The sequence below is a fragment of the Sinohyriopsis cumingii genome, chromosome 11 (assembly GCF_028554795.1).
Source record: "Sinohyriopsis cumingii isolate HCF-2022 chromosome 11, ASM2855479v2, whole genome shotgun sequence".
Lineage (NCBI taxonomy): Eukaryota > Metazoa > Mollusca > Bivalvia > Unionida > Unionidae > Sinohyriopsis > Sinohyriopsis cumingii.
Genome location: NC_142971.1, coordinates 56029966 through 56055500, shown reverse-complemented (window position 1 = coordinate 56055500; position 25535 = coordinate 56029966). Strand labels below are relative to the sequence as shown.

The window sequence follows — 25535 nt, the reverse complement described above, 5'->3', positions numbered from 1 at the left end:
CATGAGTAAATGCAGTTATACAACATACTGTCTATAAGCAAGTATCTCTCAGATAGCTTGGACATTGTCAGTTATATGTACGCATCTCTGTCTCATAGCTTGGACACTGTGTCATTTATATGTAAGCATCTCTTTCTCAGATAGATTGGACACTGCGTCAGTTATATGTAAGCATGTCTGACTCGGATAGCTTTGACACTAAGTCAGTTATATGTAAGCATCTCAGTCTCATAGCTTGGACACTCAGGTATATGTAAGCATCTCTGACTTTGATAGCTTTGACACTGTGCCAGTTATATGTAAGCATCTTTCTCTCATATAGATTGGACACTGTGTCAGTTATATGTAAGCTTCTCTCCCTCAGATAGCTTGGACACTGTCAATTATATGTAGGCTTCTCTCCCTCAGATAACTTGGACACTGTCAGTTATATGTAAGCATCTCTAGCTCAGATAGATGGACACTGTCAGTTATATGTAAGCATCTCTAGCTCAGATAACTTGGACACTGTCAGTTATATGTAAGCATCTCTAGCTCAGATAACTTGGACACTGTCAGTTATATGTAAGCATCTCTTGCTCAGATAGATTGGACACTGTGTCAGTTATATGTAAGTATCTCTCTCTCAGATAGCTTGGATATACTGTGGTGGTTGTCTGTGTGAATAACAGTTTATTGGCACCTGGCTGCATTGATCAATTGCAATCCAGAAACAAAGGTATAATGAGATTTTCTCACATGTCCAAAGACATTAATATTCAGTGAGTGAACTTTCCAGGATTTTATCTTTAAGGTCAAGAAAAATAAATCAATATCAGTTCATTTATCAGCACAATAGCTTAGGCTGCTGTCATTAACACATTAACCCCTGGAGGTTTTTGCCACTTTTGCCTGAAAATCGAGTAGGAAACACATTTTTAAAGCTATTTCTGAATAGTCTCAAAAACACCAAATCCCCGGTCATTTTTCAATAACATACTGCCTAGTTGTGTTAGAAACATCATTTTTCATTGGCTGTTTGACTCGCGCATGAGCAGAAAGCTGAAAGGTGGACTTTATAATTTTTTATTTTTTTATTTTTTTTGCTAAACGGAGCCATTATTTTTGTATGGAGAACACTCTTTATTCCAAATGCCCAACTTATCCTACTTTTTGCAAAGGCTCATCTGTCTGTTTGCAGTTCTTACCGGTTTGCCCTAGATCTGAGACCAAAAAGTCTAAAATCCAGACACAAAATGGGATTCCGACCATGGGCCAATTTTGCGTAAAAGAAAGTCGGGTCGAAAAATTAGGTTTTTCTATCTGTATTTTGTAGTGCAACTAGATATTCCAGATTATATGGTATCATTGTAGAGCTACATCTGTCTACCTTTCTATAATACTACCCACTTTAGTGTAGCGTGCATGACCATGACACTACAGAGCTCGGCAGTAGGCTACTACCTCCTTCCCCGTAAAGTCGTCGCTAGGGTTTAATGTGTTAACAAGTAAAAATCCATTTGACCTTGAACTTATTTACAATGAGTTAAAATGTTGTGGTTTCATTTGCACTGCTATGTGTCTTACTTTGGCTTTAGACTATAATCTGGTCCCAAATGGCAAGTCAAAAGGTCATGTCCGGGCAACAAATTCAGTTTGAAGAACAATAATCAGTATTACTTAGACATTAGACAAGTCTGTCCACTTAGACATTAGATTATTCTGCCCACTTAGACATTAGACCAGTCTGCCCACTTAGACATTAGACCAGCCTGCCCACACTGACCAAATGCTTTCCACATTGACAGCTGACTCATTGCCAGCCTGCCAAATGTTTTATTTTGTTATTGTGTGTATATATAAGTTTGTTAAGAACATGTGAATAAGCTAAACAGAAAACAAGTACCAATGTCTTTATAGACAAAACATTGCAGAAGATCAAAGTCAAATTTGCTTAGCTGGAATTGGTGGTATACATAGACTGACTTTTCTCCGTTTTTAAGTGGAATTCCACTTTTCTCCTGACTTGAATCAGATTTTTCTTGATATAGTCCGGGTTTTGTTTATCATCTCTGATCGGGTTTTTTAAAAACGGTCTGTTCGGACCCATTCCGCAATGACCCATGGCCTTGTAACATATTTGTTCCATATGTTAGTTAGTCCAAGACTCTGGTAAAGAGTATTCTGATTGGTCAAAAGTTTAAATTCTTCCAATGAATCTTCGTGTAATGGAAACTTTTGGCAATGGAAAGTAGAAACGTGCTTGCAAAAAAAGTTGTTGACAGAGACCATGTCACGAGAAGTTTAGATAATGGTTTAAAAATGTATGGAAATGTGAATGGCTGGAGCGAAAATTCAACGGAAATTTAGTTGGTCAGTTTGTAAGACAACTGAATGCTTAGAGGACTGTCATTTTGTGACCTCTGCTCTACGGTAGTCCCAGTTGGAAGAGTTTGGAACAGCATATACAAAAGAAGCTGCATACAGAAAAATTTAAACGCAGAAGGCATCTGGAAAAAGTGCAGTAAATTATTATAAGAAGAAAGATTTCTTGCATGAGAGAATAGATGTAGCTCTCTTTCAGAATATGCGTACTGCATGTTGCAAATACAGGCACCAGCTTGAATGGAAAAAGGCTCTCATTGAGAAGGAAAAGAAACGATTGCACATTGAGCCAGAAAAGTCAGTCAGAAAGGAAGACTAAAGAAATCTTTGCCAAAGCCACAAAAAGAGCTCGACTGGCATGTCAACAGGTTGTGTCCATTGGAGAAAAAGACAAGTGAATGTATGGGATTATTTGTATATAGTTGATGTACTTGGGTGTTTATTTTACAGATTTGTTATGAAAAGAGAGAAGTATAATATATTTGCTGCAAAACTTGAGAAATTATTGTGACTTAATTACGATGTGAACACTGACATGCTCATGAAATAACTTAAGCACCAATAGTATTGGAGAACAAATTCATGTGACAATAAATATTGTGAAATTATTCAAGTCAAGATGAAAGTTTTTGGTAAATTTGTTAGTTTTTTAAATGATTATTTTGTTATATATTATGATCATAAGTTGCACCAGGAGCAGCTTTTTATGATTGTAAAATGTATATTTGGTCAGGGGCCTTTGGCCACCTGGAGCCCCAGATCAGGGGAGGGGGGGGTCCCTTGAGACCCCATTGTGGGAGAACCCACAAACCCCCCTTTCAGATTTTCAGATTTTTTTGTGGAATACCAAAATCATGTCTGTATACATCAAACTATATATATATATATATATATATATATATATATATATCCTATTAAATTTGAAAGCACAATGACTTAATTGCCGTGAAGCTTAGGTCATTTTCTTTTACCTTTTCCTATTTGTCTTTGAAAAGACCAGGCAGTTTTAGTGGATCTGCCACTCATTATGCACCTAACAATAATGAGTTCACCCTAGAGCTGATGAGAAAATTTACTGTCAGATTTTTTAAAGCAACTTGTATTTATTACTTTTCACATTTACAAATATTTTTTTCATTTTCTAAGGTTTTGATTCTTTTTTTCTTTTTGTCATATTCTGAAACTGGATGAGTTCTAGTTAATGTTGCTATTGATTTTTTCCCCATAAATGTTGGAGGGACCAATAAGGAAAAGCTATTGGCAGAGTTGCTTGACTAATTTGATTAAATCTCTGCTTTTACCTGTTGACTATACAGTACTTGTTCTAGATAAAGATTCCAATTTTATCCAAAGAAATTGGTTTCCATAGAAACACTTGATAAGAAATTTGTCACTTAATGTTGTACTTATTCTGAAACACTCTTGATTCATGTTGTTGTCATAGTAATGGTTTTATAGACAGCTGTTTCATCAAACTTCAAGAGCAGTTTTGAGTAGCAGGCAGTAGTTTTACATTTATTCAATGATCAATCTTACGTTATTATAAACATGTTTTATCATCAAGCATGCTAATTGTTCTAATTGACAAGAAAACTTGATACTGTTTAATTTAAAACTTAATCTCATTAATTATTATTACATTATCGTTATTACTGGAATATGTATGTCACTGCAGAAAATGAATGCTTGCATGCATAAAATATGCTGACCGGGAGAGAGAGAGGAGAGAGTATTGTTGCTTAAGTATGTTTATTACCAGATCTGATCATTATATGTTACAGAGGTCCCCTCCCCAAAGCAGCTACTTGCTATATATGGCCAGAATCCCTGGGCACCATGATTTTGTGTTCAGAAGTACGCCTCTGGGATGGCCACACCTCTGATGTGGCTAGCAGTCTTCTTATTAGTGCAAAAACTGTCCAGTTTACTCTGCACAAATGGCCACGTTATGGGGTTACTGAAAACTGTTTGATTTAATCTTCTCAGATGGCAACATTATGGTGTTTGCTGAAAACTGTTTGATATACTTTTCACAGATGGCCATATTATGGGGTTTGCTGAAAACTGTCCAATTTAGTCTTCACAAATCGCCTTTGATTCCCTTTATTTTGATGTATGATTGATGGGTGTACTATGGGTTATAGAGTATACAGCTTGGCCTTACTTCAAATGTGAACCTTTCAAAAAAGTGCTAGCTCTACTTGGTCATTTTCACTTCCTGAACTTCAGAGGTAAATTGTATAAAAAAGAGCCGATAACTTTTTTTACATTTTACATATTTGGTATTTCATTCATTGCACTTCCAGAAGTTGGTATTGTCTAGTCTGGCAAAATTCATTTTCCCTATTTTAATAGCTGCTTTGTATAGTGTACTTTAGGCTAATTCAGGCTGATTTTTTAACACAAGGGAGCAGTCATTTTAGTTAGCAGTGTGCTTAAATCATGTAAAATTTCCAAAAGTACAATATCCAAAGGGGGCCCCGAGTGGCCGAGTGGTCTAAAGCGCTCACCGTTACGGATCACTGCCATCTCACCTCTGTCTGCGTCGGTTCGAGTCTCGGATTCGGCTAATGTGGTTATGTGAGAAAGCTTGCCAGTAGCTTCTCGTGGGTCGGTGGTTCTTTCCGGTTTTTTTCCGGGTTCTTCCTCCACCATTAATACTGGCCGCCATGTATAGCCTATCTTGTGCTGAAAAATGGCGTTAAGCCCTACAACAACAACAACAACAACAATATCCAAAGAAATATCATCCACATTACATTACTGTAGCATATAGGTATGCCAACATTCTCTCCATTGTGCATGTTTTAAATGCAAACTACTTCACCTTACATACATCACTCTCTCTAAAGAACATATTAATTGGTGAGCGCCCCATAAAGAGAATATAGGTATTATTATTGTATGATTTAATTATGTTTATATGGCTGAAACATTTAAGTCGCAAGCATCAAAACAATCCTTTTGAATAATTCTCCTGCCTTTCCCCCCACAGAACAGTATTTATGAGTGTCAGAGTCTCTAACAAGTCCAGCCCCCCCCCCCCATGATAAAAAGTGAGCTATTTTAAGAATGCACATTACATTTTGTAAACATAGCAGCCAGTGTTATGCTGAATGACAGGAACATGAAACTAGCCAGAATTATTTCTGAGATATCAACAATGAATTTTACAATTTGAAAAGGGAGGTAACTCATCAGGTTCATAAAGGTCAAAGGTCAAAGTGTAAAATATTTGCCTATTGTTTAATATGGAAGAAGCAAATTCACTTTCATTTCAGTACAAATAAATGAAAAGAAACATTTTCACCATATATTTCTGTCACTTATTGCAACAGTTTTAAATTTAAGTTGACTCTATACCTATATTCTAAGACTTCTAATTTCCCCATAATTAAGGTCACTACTCACGCAAACATGCCTCATGGCAAATTATGTAAGCAAGAGCAAAATGATCATAATTAGCTTATTTTCATGCTTAACATCAATATGAATGTACCATTTTATTCAGAACATCATACATAATTATATGAAAATAAAAAAAATAATTGCAAACATTTTTATATTTGCTTTAAGGTGGTGTTATACAGTTTTGCATTTTCCATAGGGTTAAGATTTTAAAGAAAAAGAATTTCCCAGGCTTCCCTCACTGGTTATACTGGCTATTTAAAAAAGACCTTGTATATCTTAGGTATAATTAAAAGAACCTTTAATTCCCTTTATTTTGATGTATGATTGATGGGTGTACTATGGGTTATAGAGTATACAGCTTGGCCTTACTTCAAATGTGAACCTTTCAAAAAAGTGCTAGCTCTACTTGGTCATTTTCACTTCCTGAACTTCAGAGGTAAATTGTATAAAAAAGAGCCGATAACTTTTTTTACATTTTACATATTTGGTAATTCATTCATTGCACTTCCAGAAGTTGGTATTGTCTAGTCTGGCAAAATTCATTTTCTCTATTTTAATTGCTGCTATGTATAGCGTACTTTCGGCTAATTCAGGCTGATTTTTTAACACAAGGGAGCAGTCATTTTAGTTAGCAGTGTGCTTAAGTCATGTAAAATTTCCAAAAGTACAATATCCAAAGAAATATCATCCACATTACATTACTGTAGCTAATAGGTATGCCAACATTCTCTCCATTGTGCATGTTTTAAATGCAAACTACTTCACCTTACATACATCACTCTCTCTAAAGTACATATTAATTGGTGAGCGCCCCCTTACAAATATCCACATTATAGACTTTGTTAAAAACTGTTTGATTTAATCTTCTCAGATGGCCACATCATGGTTTTGCTGAAAACTGTTTGATTTAATCTTCTCATATGGCCACATTATGGTTTTGCTGAAAACTGTCTGATATAGTCTTCACAAATGGCCATATGAGGTTTGCTGAAACTGTCTGATTACTCTTCACAAATGGCCATATTATGATTACTCTTCTCAGATGGCCACATGAAGTTTGATGAAAACTGTCAAATTTACTCTTTGCAAATGGCCCCATTATGGGGTTTGCTGAAACTCTGATTTATTCTTCACAAATATCCACATTATGTGGTTTGCTGAAAACTGTCCTATTTTCTCTTTTCAAATGGCTGCATTATGGGTTTGCTGATAGAAATCTAAAGAATTGGAACTAAACTGACATTTGTTCCATCATGTCAATAAAGTAACTAACTTTGATCCATACAGAGAGGTAATTAATCTGATTATCCTTTTCTGCTATGTATTCCCATTAGGTTTTAATTATCCTATGCATTCCCATTAGATTTTAATTATCCTATGTATTCCCATTAGGTTTTAATTATCCTATGCATTCCCATTAGATTTTAATTATCCTATGCATTCCCATTAGGTTTTAATTATCCTATGCATTCCCATTAGGTTTTCCCACTTTGATAATCACTGGCACTTAATATCACTGATTATTATCAAGATGACAAAAGGCAACTGCTGAAAAGTACAGTATTATTCAGCTCAAGCCAATGTGACTTCCAGTCACCATCAAGTAAAAATGGTATTCAAGCTGTTGTGGATTCAGTCTGTTAGATTATTATATGTATTTGAAAGGGTACCAGATTAAAACCAGTCAATGCATGTCAAGATCACTTCCTTTGCAAACACTGTGCATTTCAAATGATAACTTCAACTTGCCAACAGTGGAAGAAATTGCTGCAGAAAGTGCAAATTGTTTTCCAATATTCTCAGTTTTGAAGGAAACATGAAACTGATTCTACTTAACAGATAAAATCCTTCAATCTTTGTTGACAAATTTGATGTCAGAAAGCATCATCAATTACAGCAGTGGGAATATTAACTGGATGGACAATGATAATTACAGATAGATGCTTTTTGTTTGGTTTTATTGGCAGTATGGTTTTACACCAATTGATGATTATTCATATTTTATTAACTATGATTTTACACCTTCATTGATTATTTGTATTTGATTAACTATGATGTTATGCCCCGATTTATGATTATTTGTATTTTATTGACTATGGTTTCATACTCCAGTTGATAGTTATTCATATTTTGTTTGCTGTGGAATTACACCCCAATTGATAATTATTCATATTTTATTGACTGGTTTTATATCCTGATTGATATCAATGTTTTATTGAATATGGTTTTACACCTTGATTGATGATTATTCATATTTCAGATAATATCTGTATGTGTTATTACACCTATTTCATAACTTGCCTATGATTTTTCAATAAAAATAATAAATATTTAAAAATTAGCTTCACCTTTCATGTAATTATGACATACATCTGTGAGATCTCCCTTTATAATGCCCCCCCCCCACCAAGGCTACTTACCCTGCTGCTGATGTTGTGACCTTATAGGGCTCATGGTACTAAATTAGCTCTGATGGTAAATCTAAGGAAACATGGTATTAAAAATTCAAAAACTATGATAACATTTCTGAAAGCTCATGATCAAACCTTTATTTATCAGTTCGGACATATCCTTAAGGTAAACATTGCTGTGTAAAGAGGACTATGTGAGTTTGGACATATCCTTAAGGTAAACGTTGCTGTGTAGAGAGGACTATGGGAGCTATGGCGTTTTTGGATCTACATGTGTTTTGAATAATGCACCAAAGAGACGGGTACTTTTCAGTAACGAGTTTTTCATAACTCTGGTCTGTAAAAGGATTGAAATTCCAACAATAAAACATGGTCTCTATTTATTCAGTTACAACTCGGATAAGCTCCCAAAAGATTCTTAGTACTAAAAATTTTACTTTCATTATCTCTCAATCCTGACCAGCCAAATCCATATATCCTCAATTTTTTGTTCACCCATTTCTTGACTGGTTTCCTGTCTTCCATACAATTGATACTACGGGTCCAGCCTTGATTTACTTGACAGACCTAGGGATAGTGGTTGAATGCTTAAGTAAACAGTGTACATAGTTCTACTTGTCAGAGATTACATTAGTAGATATTAATATTGCGTTGCAACATCATGCGTACCTACAATAGCAATGGTGCATTCCAGGCAACATTTAACTAGTTGAGTTTCATTTCAGAAAATGAGAAGAAGAAAAAATTAAAATAAATCTGTCTAATCAAGAGTTACCTTGTTTGCTATCCCCACTTATCTGTCTTCAGTGTATGATTTAAATATGTGCAGTACATGAGTAAAGGGCCAATGTAACCATCTATGTGTGCATGTATTACTTAAAAAAAGGGCCAATGTAACCATCTATGTGTGCATGTATTACTTAAAAAAAGGGCCAATGTAACCATCTATGTGTGCATGTATTACCTCAAAAAAGGGCCAATGTAACCATCTATGTGTGCATGTATTACTTCATAAAGGGCCATTCTAACCATATATGTATGCATGTCTTACTTCAAAAAAGGAGATTTAAATGACAGAAATTGCTTAAAATTTCTCCAGAACACATGTAGTTTAAACTAAAGTAAGCCATGCATAAGCCAATTAAAATTCAAAATGTGGAGCTCTGAAACCTTGACAGAATGAAATTGATGGTACACAAAATCTTGAGGAGTCATCATCAGCATTAATTATGGTGGCAGTCACCATAGTGATCATATCTACTTTATATGTTTGATTGTAGATATTAGCCGGTATGTAAAACACCCCAACTTGCATAGTCAAATGTACACACTGTACACCCCCTACTTGATGCCTACAGTTACCATATCAGAAATTGTGTTTTATATTCCACTGAAAATCATTCTGAGATAGACAAAATGGTATTCATTTTGTTTATCTACAAATAGAACCAGAATTTTGTATTTATAATAAAATTAGTTGTACATGTCCATTTTCTGAACCAAAATAGAGTTGTTGTCCTCTATGGGATTCGGGGTACCAATTCAGTTTCCATGGTAAATATATTGAACGGTGCGATATTAAATATTCAATAACTTTAAATTTCTGTATGCTTATGATCAAATATATATTTATCAGTATCGACAAATTCTTAATGCAAGCTTCTGTGTAGAGAAAACCATATAAGCTATGCCATTATTTAAATCTACATCTATTTGAAATGTCTTTTCAGTTACCCACCAAGGAGTGCATATTTCAGTAGTGAGTTTTCCAAACTCCTGTGTATAAAATAACCATAATTCCATCAATACAAACAGCCCCTATCCTTTTTTATTTACATCTTGGATAAACTCTCAGAAGATTCTTTTTACTAAAATATTTCTTTCATTATCAACGAATACTGTCCAGCTAAACTCATATATACTCTGTTCTATTTTCACCGATTTCTAGACTAGTTCCCATTCTTCTGTCTCATTAGTATTGCAAGTCCAATAAGAAGGGATCACCATACTAATTTACGTAGATTACAAACATTAAAGAATTGCATTTACTGTTGTAACTATACAATTTTGTCGAGAAACCATAACTATATACACATTTAAAATATGCAGAAGTGCTTCGATGAACAACAAAAATGATATTATCAAACTATTTTTCACCATGTCTGAACATACCATTCACATCGTAAGTGTTGCATCCCAAAATCAGATAAATTTTTTGTCAGACTCGTCAGTTCCTGACCATGTTTAACCTTACAAAGAATGTACTGTTGTTTGTGACCATGTTTAACCTTACAAGGAATATACTGTTATTCACATAATTCAAGATAAAAGTTAGGAAAAAATAACAGCAACAGTATTTCCTACACAATTTTCCAAATTTGTCATTTGGTGTTGGAATGTTACATCTTGGATTATTATAAAATATTTGTGTGTGTGCGCACGTGTGTGATTCAGATTTTTATGTAGCTTTAGCAATTTTAGTCATATAGCTGGGATGCCTGCAGTGTGGCTTATTATAGTGATGTCTAGCACTGGGGTATCATGCCACAGACATATAGCATGATGTCCCACTAGTCACATTAGCCTGACACTGGTCTTAGCAGTTCTAACATTACCTCGCAATGCTGAGTGCCAAGTGAGCCAAATGCTAGTACGATTTTTTTTATAAGTATTTTGTATGACTTGGCTGGGGTTTGAACCTAAAGGCTAATTATATCATTATATTTAACAGGAATCACAGCCATTGACTTAACCTGTAAATAAGGCTGTATCTCTATCACAGAGGTACAATTATTAAATTCATCGAGAGAATTATGTACAAGTATATCTTCTCTTCTGAAACTTATATAATACCTTACCACCCTGAATAACTAAATTTAACCCAATAATGATTCAATCCCCACCACCATGAAGAACTAAATTTAACCCAATAATGATTCAGTCCCCACCAACTTTAATAACTAAATTTAACTCAATAAGGATGAGATCCCTAATGATCTCATATGATACTTTTTTCATTCCACTTTATCCTAGATAGTTCTGCTTTTCAACATATTTGTAACTGTAATTTCCAGAAGTAGCAGAAAATTGTAGAAACTTTTAATAACTTCCATTAAGATTGTGCAGGGTTGTTATTCCACAGCTTGCGGCAATACAAACACTGAAGACCAGCAATATAAACTGTCTCAAAGTCTATGTTCTTCATTTCTCTTTATATTTTGAGCCCATAACATGGAATTTGATCTTCTAGCATATCTTATGGCACCAGATATGGATCTGTGTTGTTCCATGCTGGCTGTACATGATAAATTTAGGACAACTCATTTATTAGATCAATTCTGCAGCAGTATGGATTGTCTTTCACCACTCGTAAAGAATTTACTATCATTCAGAGGTACATAGGAACTTAAAGTTTCAAACAGACATCATCCAGAAAAATAATACGAAGTTTTTCATGCATTCCAGTGCCCAAGTAGTCAGCCAGAATGCTTTAACCATGATGGTGATAAAAAAACACAAATCAGTTGCCATTGTTGTAGCTATAGTGTACAGCTGTGATATTATTCAACAAGTGCTGCTGTGATAAACAGAATGTATACAACACAACTGTATTTTACACCCTGTAAATCCATAAAAACCTGATCACAAAGCCCCGTCAGAAAAATTCAGATTGGGTTAGTACTTACAATATCCCCAGTAAGTGGCATAATAACTTTAGCCCTGACATTTACATGACAAACCAATACTCAGCCTGTCAAGTATCTCACTTGTTGCCTTGTTTGATTCAACAAACTATTGTATTGTAACATGACTGTGCAATTTAGCAAAATTAGATAAATCAATACTCAGTTTGTGTATGAGAGAGAGAGAGAGAGAGAGAGAGAGAGAGAGATCAGCTTGATCCCTGCTGTATAGCATTCAGCAAAAGTAGCTGCAATGGAAAATTCAAGTACCCTGCCAGAATTTTCAGGAATACAGACCCCTCCAAGCAATACTAAATATCCACATTAAACAAAGAGAAGGCGATATTAGAAGAGTGAAATCTTAAAATACATGGTCAACACTTTATATCATAAAATTTAGTTTTTTATAACAAAATCCAATATCTGAGTTTGAACACCATCATAGGACGCCTCACACCGAACACATTACCTCCACTAGTTGCTTCTTGTGAGACACAAGAGGACACATAAGGTCTGTTTTACCCACCCAAATCCCACAACCTTGCCTGTCATACCAAACAGGTTTATTCTACATACCCAAACCCCACAACCTTGCCTGTCATACCAAACAGGTTTATTCTACATACCCAAACCCCACAACCTTGCCTGTCATACTAAACAGATTTATTCTACATACCCGAACCCCACAACCTTGCCTGTCATACCAAACAGGTTTATTCTACATACCCAAACCCCACAACCTTGCCTGTCATACCAAACAGATTTATTGTACATACCCAAACCCCACAACCTTGCCTGTCATACCAAACAGGTTTATTCTACATACCCAAACCCCACAACCTTGCCTGTCATACCAAACAGATTTATTCTACATACCCAAACCCCACAACCGTGCCTGTCATACCAAACAGGTTTTTTCTACATAAACAATCCTACAACCATGCCTGTCATACCAAACAGATTTATTCTACATACCCAAACCCCACAACCTTGCCTGTCATACCAAACAGGTTTATTCTACATACCCAAACCTGACAACCTTGCCTGTCATATCAAATAGGTTTATTCTACATACCCAAACCCCACAACCTTGCCTGTCATACCAAACAGGTTTATTCTACATACCCAAACCCCACAACCATGCCTGTCATACCAAAGAGGTTTATTCTACATAAACAATCCCACAACCATGCCTGTCATGCCAAACAGATTTATTCTACATACCCAAACCCCACAACCTTGCCTGTCATACCAAACAGGTTTATTCTACATACCCAAACCCCACAACCTTGCCTGTCATACCAAACAAGTTTATTCTACATACCCAAACCCCACAACCTTGCCTGTCATACCAAACAGGTTTATTCTACATACCCAAACCCCACAACCTTGCCTGTCATACCAAACAGATTTATTTCTCATACCCAAACCCCACAACCTTGCCTGTCATACCAAACAGATTTATTCTACATACCCAAACCCCACAACCTTGCCTGTCGTACCAAACAGGTTTATTCTACATACCCAAAACCCCACAACCTTGCCTGTCATACCAAACAGGTTTATTCTACACACCCAAACCCCACAACCTTGCCTGTCATACCAAACAGGTTTATTCTACATACCCAAACCCCACATTCTACATACCCAAACCCCACAACCTTGCCTGTCATACCAAACAGGTTTATTCTACATAAACAGTCCCACAACCATGCCTGTCATACCAAACAGGTTTATTATACATACCCAAACCCCACAACCTTGCCTGTCATACCAAACAGATTTATTCTACATACCCAAACCCCACAACCTTGCCTGTCATACCAAACAGGTTTATTCTACATACCCAAACCTGACAACCTTGCCTGTCATATCAAATAGGTTTATTCTACATACCCAAACCCCACAACCTTGCCTGTCATACCAAACAGGTTTATTCTACATACCCAAACCCCACAACCATGCCTGTCATACCAAAGAGGTTTATTCTACATAAACAGTCCCACAACCATGCCTGTCATACCAAACAGGTTTATTATACATACCCAAACCCCACAACCTTGCCTGTCATACCAAACAGGTTTATTCTACATACCCAAACGCCACAACCTTGCCTGTCATACCAAACAGGTTTATTCTACATACCCAAACCCCACAACCTTGCCTGTCAGACCAAACAGGTTTATTCTACATACCCAAACCCCACAACCTTGCCTGTCATACCAAACAGGTTTATTCTACATAAACAATCCCACAACCATGCCTGTCATACCAAACAGGTTTATTCTACATACCCAAACCCCACAACCTTGCCTGTCGTACTAAACAGGTTTATTCTACATACCCAAACCCCACAACCAGGCAGTCACCAAACACGCAGCCATGCCTATCATATCAAATAGGTCTTTTCATCATACCCAAACCACACAACCATGCATTCATACCAAACACACAGCCATGCCTATTATATCAAACAGATTTATTCTATATACTCAGACCCCATAAGCATGCATTCATACCAAACCCACAGCCATGCCTGTTGTACCAAAGAGGTTTATTCTACATACCCAAACCTGACAACCTTGCAGTCATACCAAACCCACAGCCATGTCTGTCCTAGCAAACAGGTCTTTTCTACATACCCAAACCCCACAACCATGCAGTCATACCAAATCCACAGCCATGCCTGTCATACCAAACAGGTCTTTTGTACATACCCAAACCCTGCAGCCATGTTTATCACATCAAACAGGTTTATTCTACATAACCAAACCTTACTGCCATGCCTATCACATCAGACAGGTCTATTCTACATAGCCAAACCTTACTGTCATGCCTATCACATCAGACAGGTCTATTCTACATACCCAAACCTTACAGCCATGCCTATCACATCAAACAGGTCTATTCTACATACCCAAACCTTACAGCCATGCCTATCACATCAGACAGGTCTATTCTACATACCCAAACCTTACAGCCATGCCTATCACATCAAACAGGTCTATTCTACATACCCAAACCTTACTGCCATGCCTATCACATCAGACAGGTCTATTCTACATACCCAAACCTTACTGCCATGCCTGTCACATCAGACAGGTCTATTCTACATACCCAAACCTTACTGCCATGCCTATCACATCAGACAGGTCTATTCTACATACCCAAACCTTACTGCCATGCCTATCACATCAAACAGGTCTATTCTACATACCCAAACCTTACAGCCATGCCTATCACATCAAACAGGTCTATTCTACATACCCAAACCTTACTGCCATGCCTATCACATCAGACAGGTCTATTCTACATACCCAAACCTTACTGCCATGCCTATCACATCAAACAGGTCTATTCTACATACCCAAACCTTACTGCCATGCCTATCACATCAGACAGGTCTATTCTACATACCCGAACCCCACAGCCAAGCCTATCACATCAAACTGGTCTTTTCTACATACGCAAACCCCACAGCGATACATATCATATCAAACAGGTTTATTCTACATACCCAAACCCCACAGCCATGCATGTGACATGAAACAGGTATTTTCTGCATACCAAAACTCCGCAGCCATGTCTATCACATCAGACATCTTTTCTACATACCAAAACCCCACAGCCCCTATCACATCAAACAGGTCTTTTCTAGATAACCGAACCCCACAGCCATGCCTATCACATCAAACAGGTCTTTTGTACATACCCAAATCCCACAGCCATGCGTGTGACATGAAACGGGTATTTTCTGCATACCAAAACTCCACAGCCATGTCTATCACATCAAACGTCTATTCTACATACCCAAACCCCACAGCAATGCCTATCACATCAAACAGGTCTGTTCTACATATGCAAACCTGCAGCCATGCCATCACATCAGTCGGGTCTATTCTACATACGCAAACCCTACAGCCATGCCTATCACATCAGATAGGTCTATTCTACATACCCAAACCCTACAGCCATGATAGGCTCACATCAAACTGGTCTATTCTACATACCCAAACCCTACAGCTATGCCTATCACATCAAACAGGTCTATTCTACATTACCCAAACCCTACAGTCATGCTTATCAGATCAAACAGGCCTAATCTATATTACCCAGACCCACAGCCATACTTGTACAATCTGGTCTATTATGCACACCCAAACCCTACAGCCATGCCAGCATACCAGACAGGTTAACTCCATTTGTTACTGCTTATGACATGCATAAGGGTTGTTATGGTCTATTTGACATTATCCAAAGCCATACATTACGGGTTATTCAATTCTATTTGATATACCCTGACTTGTGCATAAGGGTTATTTAGGTCTATTTTACATTCATGTATCCAAAACCCATGCATAAGGGTTATTTAGGTCTATCTTACATACTCTGACCCATGCATAGGGGTTATTTAGGTCATTTTACATACCCTGACTCATGCATAAGAGTTATTTAGGTCTATTTTACATACCCTGACCCATGCATAAGGGTTATTTAGGTCCATTTCAAATACTCTGACCTATGCATAAGGGTTGTTTTGGTCTATTGTTTATACATGTATCCAAACCCAGGCATAAGGGTTACATTGGCCTATTTTACTCAGAGCTTTGAATAGAGTTATTTAGGTCTATTTGACAAACCCTGACTCATGCATAAGGGTTATTTAGGTCTATTTTACATTCATGTATCCAAACCCATGCATAAGGGTTGTTTTGGTCCATTTTACTCAGAGCTTTGCATAAGAGTTATTTAGGTCTATTTGACATACCCTGACTCATGCATAAGGGTTATTTAGGTCTATTTTACATACTCTGACCCATGCATAAGTTTTATTTAGGTCTATTTTACATACCCTTACCCATGCATAAGGGTTGTTTTGGTCTGTTGTATATACATGTATCCAAACCCAGGCATAAGGATTATATTGGTCTATTTTACTCAAACAAAGCTTTGCATAAGAGTTATTTAGGTCTATTTGACATACCCTGACTCATGCATAAGGGTTATTTAGGTCTATTTTACATATCCTGACTCATGCATACGGGTTATTTAGGTCTATTTTACATACTCTGACCCATGCATAAGGGTTATTTAGGTCTATTTTACATACCGTGACCCATGCATAAGGGTTGTTTGGTCTATTGTATATACATGTATCCAAACCCAGGCATAAGGGTTTTATTGGTCTATTTTACTCAAACAAAGCTTTGCATAAGAGTTATTTAGGTCTATTTGACATACCCTGACTCATGCATAAGGGTTATTTAGGTCTATTTTACATTCATGTATCCAAACCCATGCATAAGGGTTATTTTGGTCCATTTTACTCAAACAAAGCTTTGCATAAGAGTTATTTAGGTCTATTTGACATACCCTGACTCATGCATAAGGGTTATTTAGGTCTGTTTTACATACCCTGACCCATGCATAAGGGTTGTTTTGGTCTATTGTATATACATGTATCCAAACCCAGCCATAAGGGTTATATTGGTCTATTTTACTCAAACAAAGCTGTGAATAGGGGTTATTTAGGTCTGTTTTACATACCATGACCCATGCATAAGGGTTATTTATTTAGGTGTTTTTGACATACCCTGACTCATGCGTAAGGGTTATTTAGGTCTATTTTACACACCCTGACCCATGCATATGGGTTAATTAGGTCTATTTGACATACCTAAATGCATAGATTGAGAGATTTATTTATTTAGTATAAATTAGCAAACTTGTAATGGAGAACTATAACTGTACATTGTCTGTTGCTAATGGCATATAGTAAAACTCCATTTATGCAACACTTTGAAATATGTACTAATTATGATTTTGTTTTGACAAGCAGTTTTCTAGATAATCAATTTTAATCAGTTTGAAATTAAAATTTTCAGTGGACATAGTGATAATATATATAAAAGACCAATCTGAATAATTGGCATTCTGCTGTATCACCTCCAAAATCAATGTTGCTGCATTTCTTCAATTGAATAATTTGTTCATGGAGGATATTTTCTTTTCCTATGTTAATATCAAATATCTCATTGTGTGGTTCCCCAAACATATTTTAATGAGTGATGAAGGAAAAGGAAATTTTCTTTTCATTATATTCCAAACTTGCTCCAAAATGAAGATAAGAAGATTAAACTCACTCTTCAGCACACCATGCTCACCCCCACCCCTTTTAAAAACAAATTCACCTCACATTCATAGGCTGATCATATAAATGTACATGACTTAAGAAAGTGGTAGAATTGGGTTGACTTAATCTGTTGCAATAAATTTAATTTTTGTCATTTTGTAAAGTAATTGATTCTATCTGGAAGAAAGCAAGTCTGATTCAGCAATGCATTATAGCAGGTTTGTCATCATTGTCAAGGAAGTAAGCGGTAATTACTTCATAGAGACACAATCAGTGTCCGGTCAATTTTTTTAAATCAAAGATTAATTTCTATGTCTGAAATGTAAGGCAGTTTCTGTTTATTTGTTCCAGCTCACAAGGTACTCGTTTTTATTGCAGGTACAACTTTTGTAAGCACACAAGTTCAAGTATGATGGGAAATCTTAACATTTTCACATGTGAAAATATAAGGATTTATTTTTCACATGTGAAAGTATAGGAATAAAAAAATAAAAAAAAAATAATTTCCCCAACAAGTATTTACATTTCACACATAAGTAAATAATAAATATCAGTCCCTTAATATTTTTTTAATGAATAAATATTTTGACTGAATTTTTTTTTACAAGACAGAATTACAAAGTTGATAGCCCATCTGATGGTCATGAATTTGGCTGTTTTGAAAGTGAAAGGTATATTAAAACCAGATTTGAAAACCACTGTTTTTGAAGACCTCCTATCATGGAAGTTCACAATTTTAGTTGATTGCCTGTCATGAAACTTGTCATGAAAGACCATGATTTTCAAAGACCACTCATCAGAAATAACCGAAAGACAATGTTTTGGAGGACCACCTGTTCTGGAAGACCACTGTTTGGAAGACCACATATCATGAAAGACCACATCTTTCATGCATGTATCATGTGTCTTATAATCTCAGTTGGTCTTTCAATACAGGTTTTTCTTTATTGCAGTCATGTTCATTATGCAAGAAAGCAACACTTGCAATAGAAAATCTCTGGCCTTGTCTGCATTATAAATTTTTTTACTTTAAAATATTCAGACCATTCAAAAGACTATTTGTCAGACCATTCAAAAGACTATTTGTCAGACCATTCAAAAGACTATTTGTCACTTCCAAGTAAGAATTGTTAGTTTGAAGTAACATTTTATTACATGATATTTTGAGTAAAGTTTTACTATTAAGGTGAATTATTTTTAAACTTCTGAAGTCTTTGCTGATGTGTTGTAACTGGAGTAAAAGTCAAATCTTTGAAGATACAAAGCAGCTGAATTTCAAATGAGAATTTTTATTCTTTGAGTTTATTTGGTTAATGTCAAAATGGAAATGTTTTTACTGGGTTTGATTATACTGCAATACAGACTTGAAAATGGTTGATCATACTTCATTTAGAAAGACCACTGATTTGGGATGGGGTTATTACCACTGATCATTTGACTTAAAACCATATCCTGAGGGATGAAAAGTAACTACATTGTTGTTGAAAATTTATTCGAGATGAATTGACTATCCAAAATAAGTACTATACCATGATTTAAAATATATATCACTGGCAGGCTGGCAGAGTTATGATGTGAAAAATACATTTGTCATAAAAAGACACATTCTTGAGGTTGTTGAAACCAAATTATAAAAATGGATTTGTATTAAGCAGCCACCTGTCTTAGGGGGACCATCTGCTTTTCATAGATGGCTTTTTGGTATAGGTTTAGCTGTATTACAGTATGCATCTATCACTGGAAAGAGACATTAAAATATTTTCTTTTTCTTCCAGAATGAGGTGGCAGCAGCTCTGGCAGAAATTGGAATTCCAGTGTTTGCATGGAAAGGAGAGACAGAGGATGACTTCTGGTGGTGTATAGACAAATGCATCAACACCGAGGGCTGGCAACCTAACATGGTATTACTACATTTACATGGCATCTGTAGAGATCTGTCAGTTCTTTCAATAAGTTTAAGAGACAAAAGTCAGATTTATGAATGTCTAGATAGAACTTAGCCATGCCCTTAAATCATTTCTTTGAACATAAATTCTGATCTGGATCAGCATTAAAAAAAATTCATTAATACTTTTTGTTTTTAAAATCATAATATAAAGGAGAGCACTCTTATATAAGCAGAGTAGATATCACTGTAATATCTTCTTGCACGAGAGAGTTATTTTTGGTCCAATTTTGAGTGCCTACAGGCCTGATGTTTTGGCCAAATTCTGGGTCACAGTTGAGAATCCACTGCAGGATCCTTTTTATAGGGTTACATTTAGAGTCCCATAATCCACTGCAGGATCCTTATTATAGGGTTACATTTAGACTCCAGTAATCCACTTCAGGATCCTTATTATTGGTTACATTTAGACTCCCATAAACCAATGCAGGATCCTTATTATAGGGTTATATTTAGACTCCCATAATCCAATGCAGGATCCTTATTATAGGGTTATATTTAGACTCCCATAATCCACTGCAGGATCCTTATTATAGGGTTACATTTAGACTCCCATAAACCAATGCAGGATCCTTATTATAGGGTTACATTTAGACTCCCATAATCCACTGCAGGATCCTTATTATAGGGTTATATTTAGACTCCCATAATCCAATGCAGGATCCTTATTATAGGGTTATATTTAGACTCCCATAATCCACTGCAGGATCCTTATTATAGGGTTACATTTAGATTCCCATAAACCAATGCAGGATCCTGAGAATAGGGTTACATTTAGACTCCCATAATCCACTTCAGGATCCTTATTATAGGGTTACATTTAGACTCCCATAAACTACTGCAGGATCATTATTATAGGGTTACATATAGATTCCCATAATCCACTGCAGGATCCTGAGAATAGGGTTACATTTAGACTCCCATAATCCACTGCAGGATCCTTATAGGGTTACATATAGACTAAATAATCCTCATCTGGATCATGATGACACCCTGTTTGCAGTTGGGTATGTTCATCAGCAGGTAAATAAGGACATTTCAGATGTCAGAATAACTGAAACACAAAGTTATACTGCGAGATTTCAAGATTTTAGAACTGCATAAAAACACAGTGTCCAGAAAGCTACGGTGTTCCACCTTGAGTGTGGGATTATGAGTTTCCCACAGTTAGGGAAAATTAGCCAACACTATTTCTTTAGTGCACATCTGTCCTCATCTGTGTTGGCGCTAGCAATGGCCAGAGTCGCTAAAGGTATTCATAATTTTATAACTTTTTAGTTAATTCTTAATTTGAAATGACATTGCTGGCAATCAGATAATTCATCGTTTGATATAGTGCATCAGTTTGCACTACAAAGTCAGTAATATCAGCTGTATTTTCAAGGTTATGTAGTGCATCAGTTTGCACTACAAAGTCAGTAATATCTGCTGTATTTTCAAGGTTGATTTAGTGCATCAGTTTGCACTACAAAGTCAGTAATATCAGCTGTGTTTTCAAGGTTGATGTAGTGCTTCAGTTTGCACTACAAAGTCAGTAATATCTGCTGTATTTTCAAGGTTGATTTAGTGCATCAGTTTGCACTACAAAGTTAGTAATATCATCTGTGTTTTCAAGGTTGATGTAGTGCTTCAGTTTGCACTACAAAGTCAGTAATATCTGCTGTATTTTCAAGGTTGATTTAGTGCATCAGTTTGCACTACAAAGTCAGTAATATCAGCTGTGTTTTCAAGGTTGATGTAGTGCATCAGTTGCACTTCAAAGTCAATAATATCTGCTGTATTTTCAAGGTTGATGTAGTTCTTCAGTTTGCACTACAGAGTCAGTAATATCAGCTGTATTTGCAAGGTTGAATTAATGACAAACAGGACTCAGTTTCTGGGATGGAGAACATGCAACAATACATAATTTTGATATTCAATGAATGAATTATCAGTTTGAAAAGAAAATAATTCCGAAAACAAGGGCTGGTAGATAATGAATGAATTATCAGTTTGAAAAAAAAAAAATTCCGAAAACAAGGGACCAAGGTAACCATATTATAAGCCATTAAAGTAACTCATTATAAGCTACTAAGGTAAATGTATTATAAGCCATTAAAGTAACTTGTTATAAGCCACTAAGGTAACTATAAGTCATTAAAGTAGCCATCATTATAAGCCATTAAAGTAACCCCATTATAAGCCATTAAAATAATCCTCATTATATGCCATTAAAGTACCTCATTATAAGCCACTAAAGTAACCCCAATTATAAGCCATTAAAGTAACCCACATTATAATCCACCAAGGTAACCATATTATAAGCCATTAAAGTAACTCATTATAAGCCACTAAGGTAAATGTATTATAAGCCATTAAAGTAACTTGTTATAAGCCACTCAGGTAAATATAAGTCATTAAAGTAGCTGTCATTATAAGCCATTAAAGTAACCCCATTATAAGCCATTAAAATAACCCTCATTATATGCCATTAAAGTAACCCTCATTATAAGCCACTAAAGTAACCCCCAGTATAAGCCATTAAAGTAACCCACATTATAAGCCATTAAAGTAACTCTCATTATATGCCATTAAAGTAACCCTCATTATAAGCCACTAAAGTAACCCCTATTATGAACCATTAAAGTAACCCACATTATAAGCCATTAAAGTAACTCTAATTATATGCCATTAAAGTAACCTACATTATAAGCCATTAAAGTAACCCACATTATAAGCCACTAAGGTGACCATATTGTAAGCCATTAAAGTAAGCCTTATTATAAGCCATTAAAGTAACTCTAATTATATGCCATTAAAGTAACCCACATTATAAGCCACTAAGGTGACCATATTGTAAGCCATTAAAGTAAGCCTTATTATAAGCCATTAAAGTAACTCTCATTATAAGCCACTAAGGTAACCGTATTCCAACCCATTAATGTAACCCTTAAAAGCCATTGAAGTAACCCTCATTATGCCATTAAAGTAACCCCCATTATAGGCAATTTAAATAACCCTTATTATATGCCATTAAAGTAACCCACATTATAAGCCACTAAAGTAACCCTCATTATATGTCATTAAAGTAAACCCCCCCATTACAAGCCACTAAAGTAACCCTCATTATATGTCATTAAAGTAACCCCCCATTACAAGCCACTAAAGTGACCCTCATTATAGACCAGTAAAGTAACCCTCATCATAACCCACTATGGTAATCCTTTCAAAGCCATTAAAGTACCCTCATTAGCCACTAATGTAACCCTCATTATAAGCCACTTAACCCTCATTATAAGCCATTAAAGTAACCCTCATTATAAGTTATTAAAGTAACCCCCATTATAAGCCATTAAAGTAACCCTCTTTATAAGTCATCAAAGTAACACTCTTTATAGGGCATTAAAGTAACCCTCATTATCAAGCATTAAAGTAAACCCTCATAAACCATTAAAATAACCCACATTTTATGGCATTAAGGTAACACTCATTATAAAGCATTAAAATAAACCTCATAAGTCTTTAAATTAACCCACATTAAATGCCATTAAAGTAACCATCATTACAAACCATTCAAGTAGCCCTCATTATAGGTGTGGGAGCCTTATTCCAGGTATGTTCTAACAATACTGTGTCATAATAGTGCATTAAAAAATGCCAATTCAAGGTATGTGCTTACAAGGTTGTGTCATCAAAAATGCTTTAAAAGACATGTACAAGGTATGTTCTAACAGTGTTGTGCCATAATAGTGCAGTAAAATACAGAAATACAAGGTATGTTCTAAGAATATTGTTTCATAATATTGTATTAAAATACACAAAAACATGGTAGATTCTAACAATGGTGTCTTAAAAGTGCATTAAAATACACAAATACAAGGTATGTTCTATCAATGCATGAAAATACAAAACTAGAGTATTTCATGATGTGAAATCATATAATGACTGGTTTATTTTAGCCTAGAACTAAAATTAGGTTAAGTAAACTAGCACTGTGATAGAGCATCTGTCTCGGATGCGGGAGGTCATGGGTTTGAACCCCAGCAGAGTCATACCAAAGACATACAAAAATGGTACTCACAGCTGCCTCACTTGGCACTCAGCATTATGAAGTTAGTGTTAGGACTGATCAGCCTGGAGTCAGGATAATGTGACTGGGTGTGACATCATGCTATATGTCTGGGACAGGATTCACCAGTGCTTGACATTACTATAAACTGCTGTAATATATATGACTAGAAAATTGTTAAAGTAATGTTAAAAACCCAAATCACACAGACACTCATTACTGTGTTAAAACACAGTTCAGCACCTGAATGGGATTCATAACCATGCCTGCCGGTCAATAATATATTGTTAGCATCAATATATATGATTTTTTTTAAATGCCTGCACGGATTCTCATAAAATTATTAATTTATCCTAAATTTTTGTCATATTGCTTGCAGATTTTTACATCCATGGCCAGGCATTTCTAGAGAGATCATGCACTAAGCTTACCTGTATTTCATATCCATGTTTGATTAACCTCCCACCCACATATTTAAATATATACTAAGAATGATGATAAGCCTACCCCTGTTAGGACTCAATGGTCACAAACGAAGTAACAGAAATAAGCAAAACCAAGTTACGAAAAACAAAAAAAATAATTTATTTATAAGTAGTAAAATGAATATATAAATGGAACTTACAGCAGTATGAATTAAATCCAAAACAATCCTAAAACTATCTATTCAGGTCCAAAAGAATAGAATGTTCTGAATGAATTTCAGACCCTCCAATGTACGTATCATAATGGCATTGTCCAGAACTCCTTTGTATAACTCACAATAGTCCCAGAATAATGTTCTAGTCCACTTTGTAATTCCAGTGAATAATCCTAAAAAATGTCTTCTCATAAATTTTCTAAACACAGTATTTTACACATCTGCAGACTGATTTTAACATGTGAAACAAGAATCTGAAATGAGAATAAATCCATAATAGAAATTAGTTAATTGCTTGGTTTTATCCGTATATACATCTCTAAGTTTCTATTAAACTGTATGTACCCACATGACATAACCTACTACTTAGTCCAATATTTCCCATTACCTATTCATTTAACCTAACCTATCCAATGGGAAATGACTTAATTCTTCTTAGAAACCCACCTGACCCAACCAGCCAGAAAGAAATTACCCCAAACTTGTCAGTATGTTTTATTATTAGAAACTAGATATCTGTTTATAGAACCCATGCATTCAAACGGCACAGAAATATCTTAAAATAGAATCTATACCCATGTGCAAAATTAGCTATGTAATATCGTATAGATAAATCACCACAATCATGAACAAACAATTACACATAGATACAGTCATGTACCAAGAGTTACAAAAAATACAGACATACATAACACCAGAACAACCCCATACTTTTTATACAACTGCTGTAAGGTGGACTATATGATATGTCTGTACATATGTTTATCTATCTGTTCCCCATTTGTTTCTGTGCATTAACTTGGTCTCTGTGTCATTTACCATTACCAAATTTGAAGTAAGTTACAAGCCAGTTAATTTTGGGTGTTACGAGTCTGTGCTCTTAAAATAAGTAAGAGAAAA

General features: G+C 35.6%; 1 protein-coding gene across 4 annotated transcripts in view; it reads left to right on the top strand.

Moving 5' to 3' along the window:
- LOC149788497 (S-adenosylhomocysteine hydrolase-like protein 1) overlaps nt 1-25535 on the top strand; it is a 193808-nt gene that overhangs the window by 117844 nt on the left and 50429 nt on the right. For all 4 annotated transcript variants that reach the window (XR_016424157.1, XM_089974499.1, XM_089974501.1 and 1 more), the window contains one exon: nt 19778-19903. Coding sequence is in view for 3 of the 4 variants with exons in the window: in XM_089974499.1 (XP_089830625.1) it covers nt 19778-19903 (126 nt within the window). In the remaining variant the exon portion in view is untranslated. The remainder of the gene's footprint in view (nt 1-19777; nt 19904-25535) is intronic.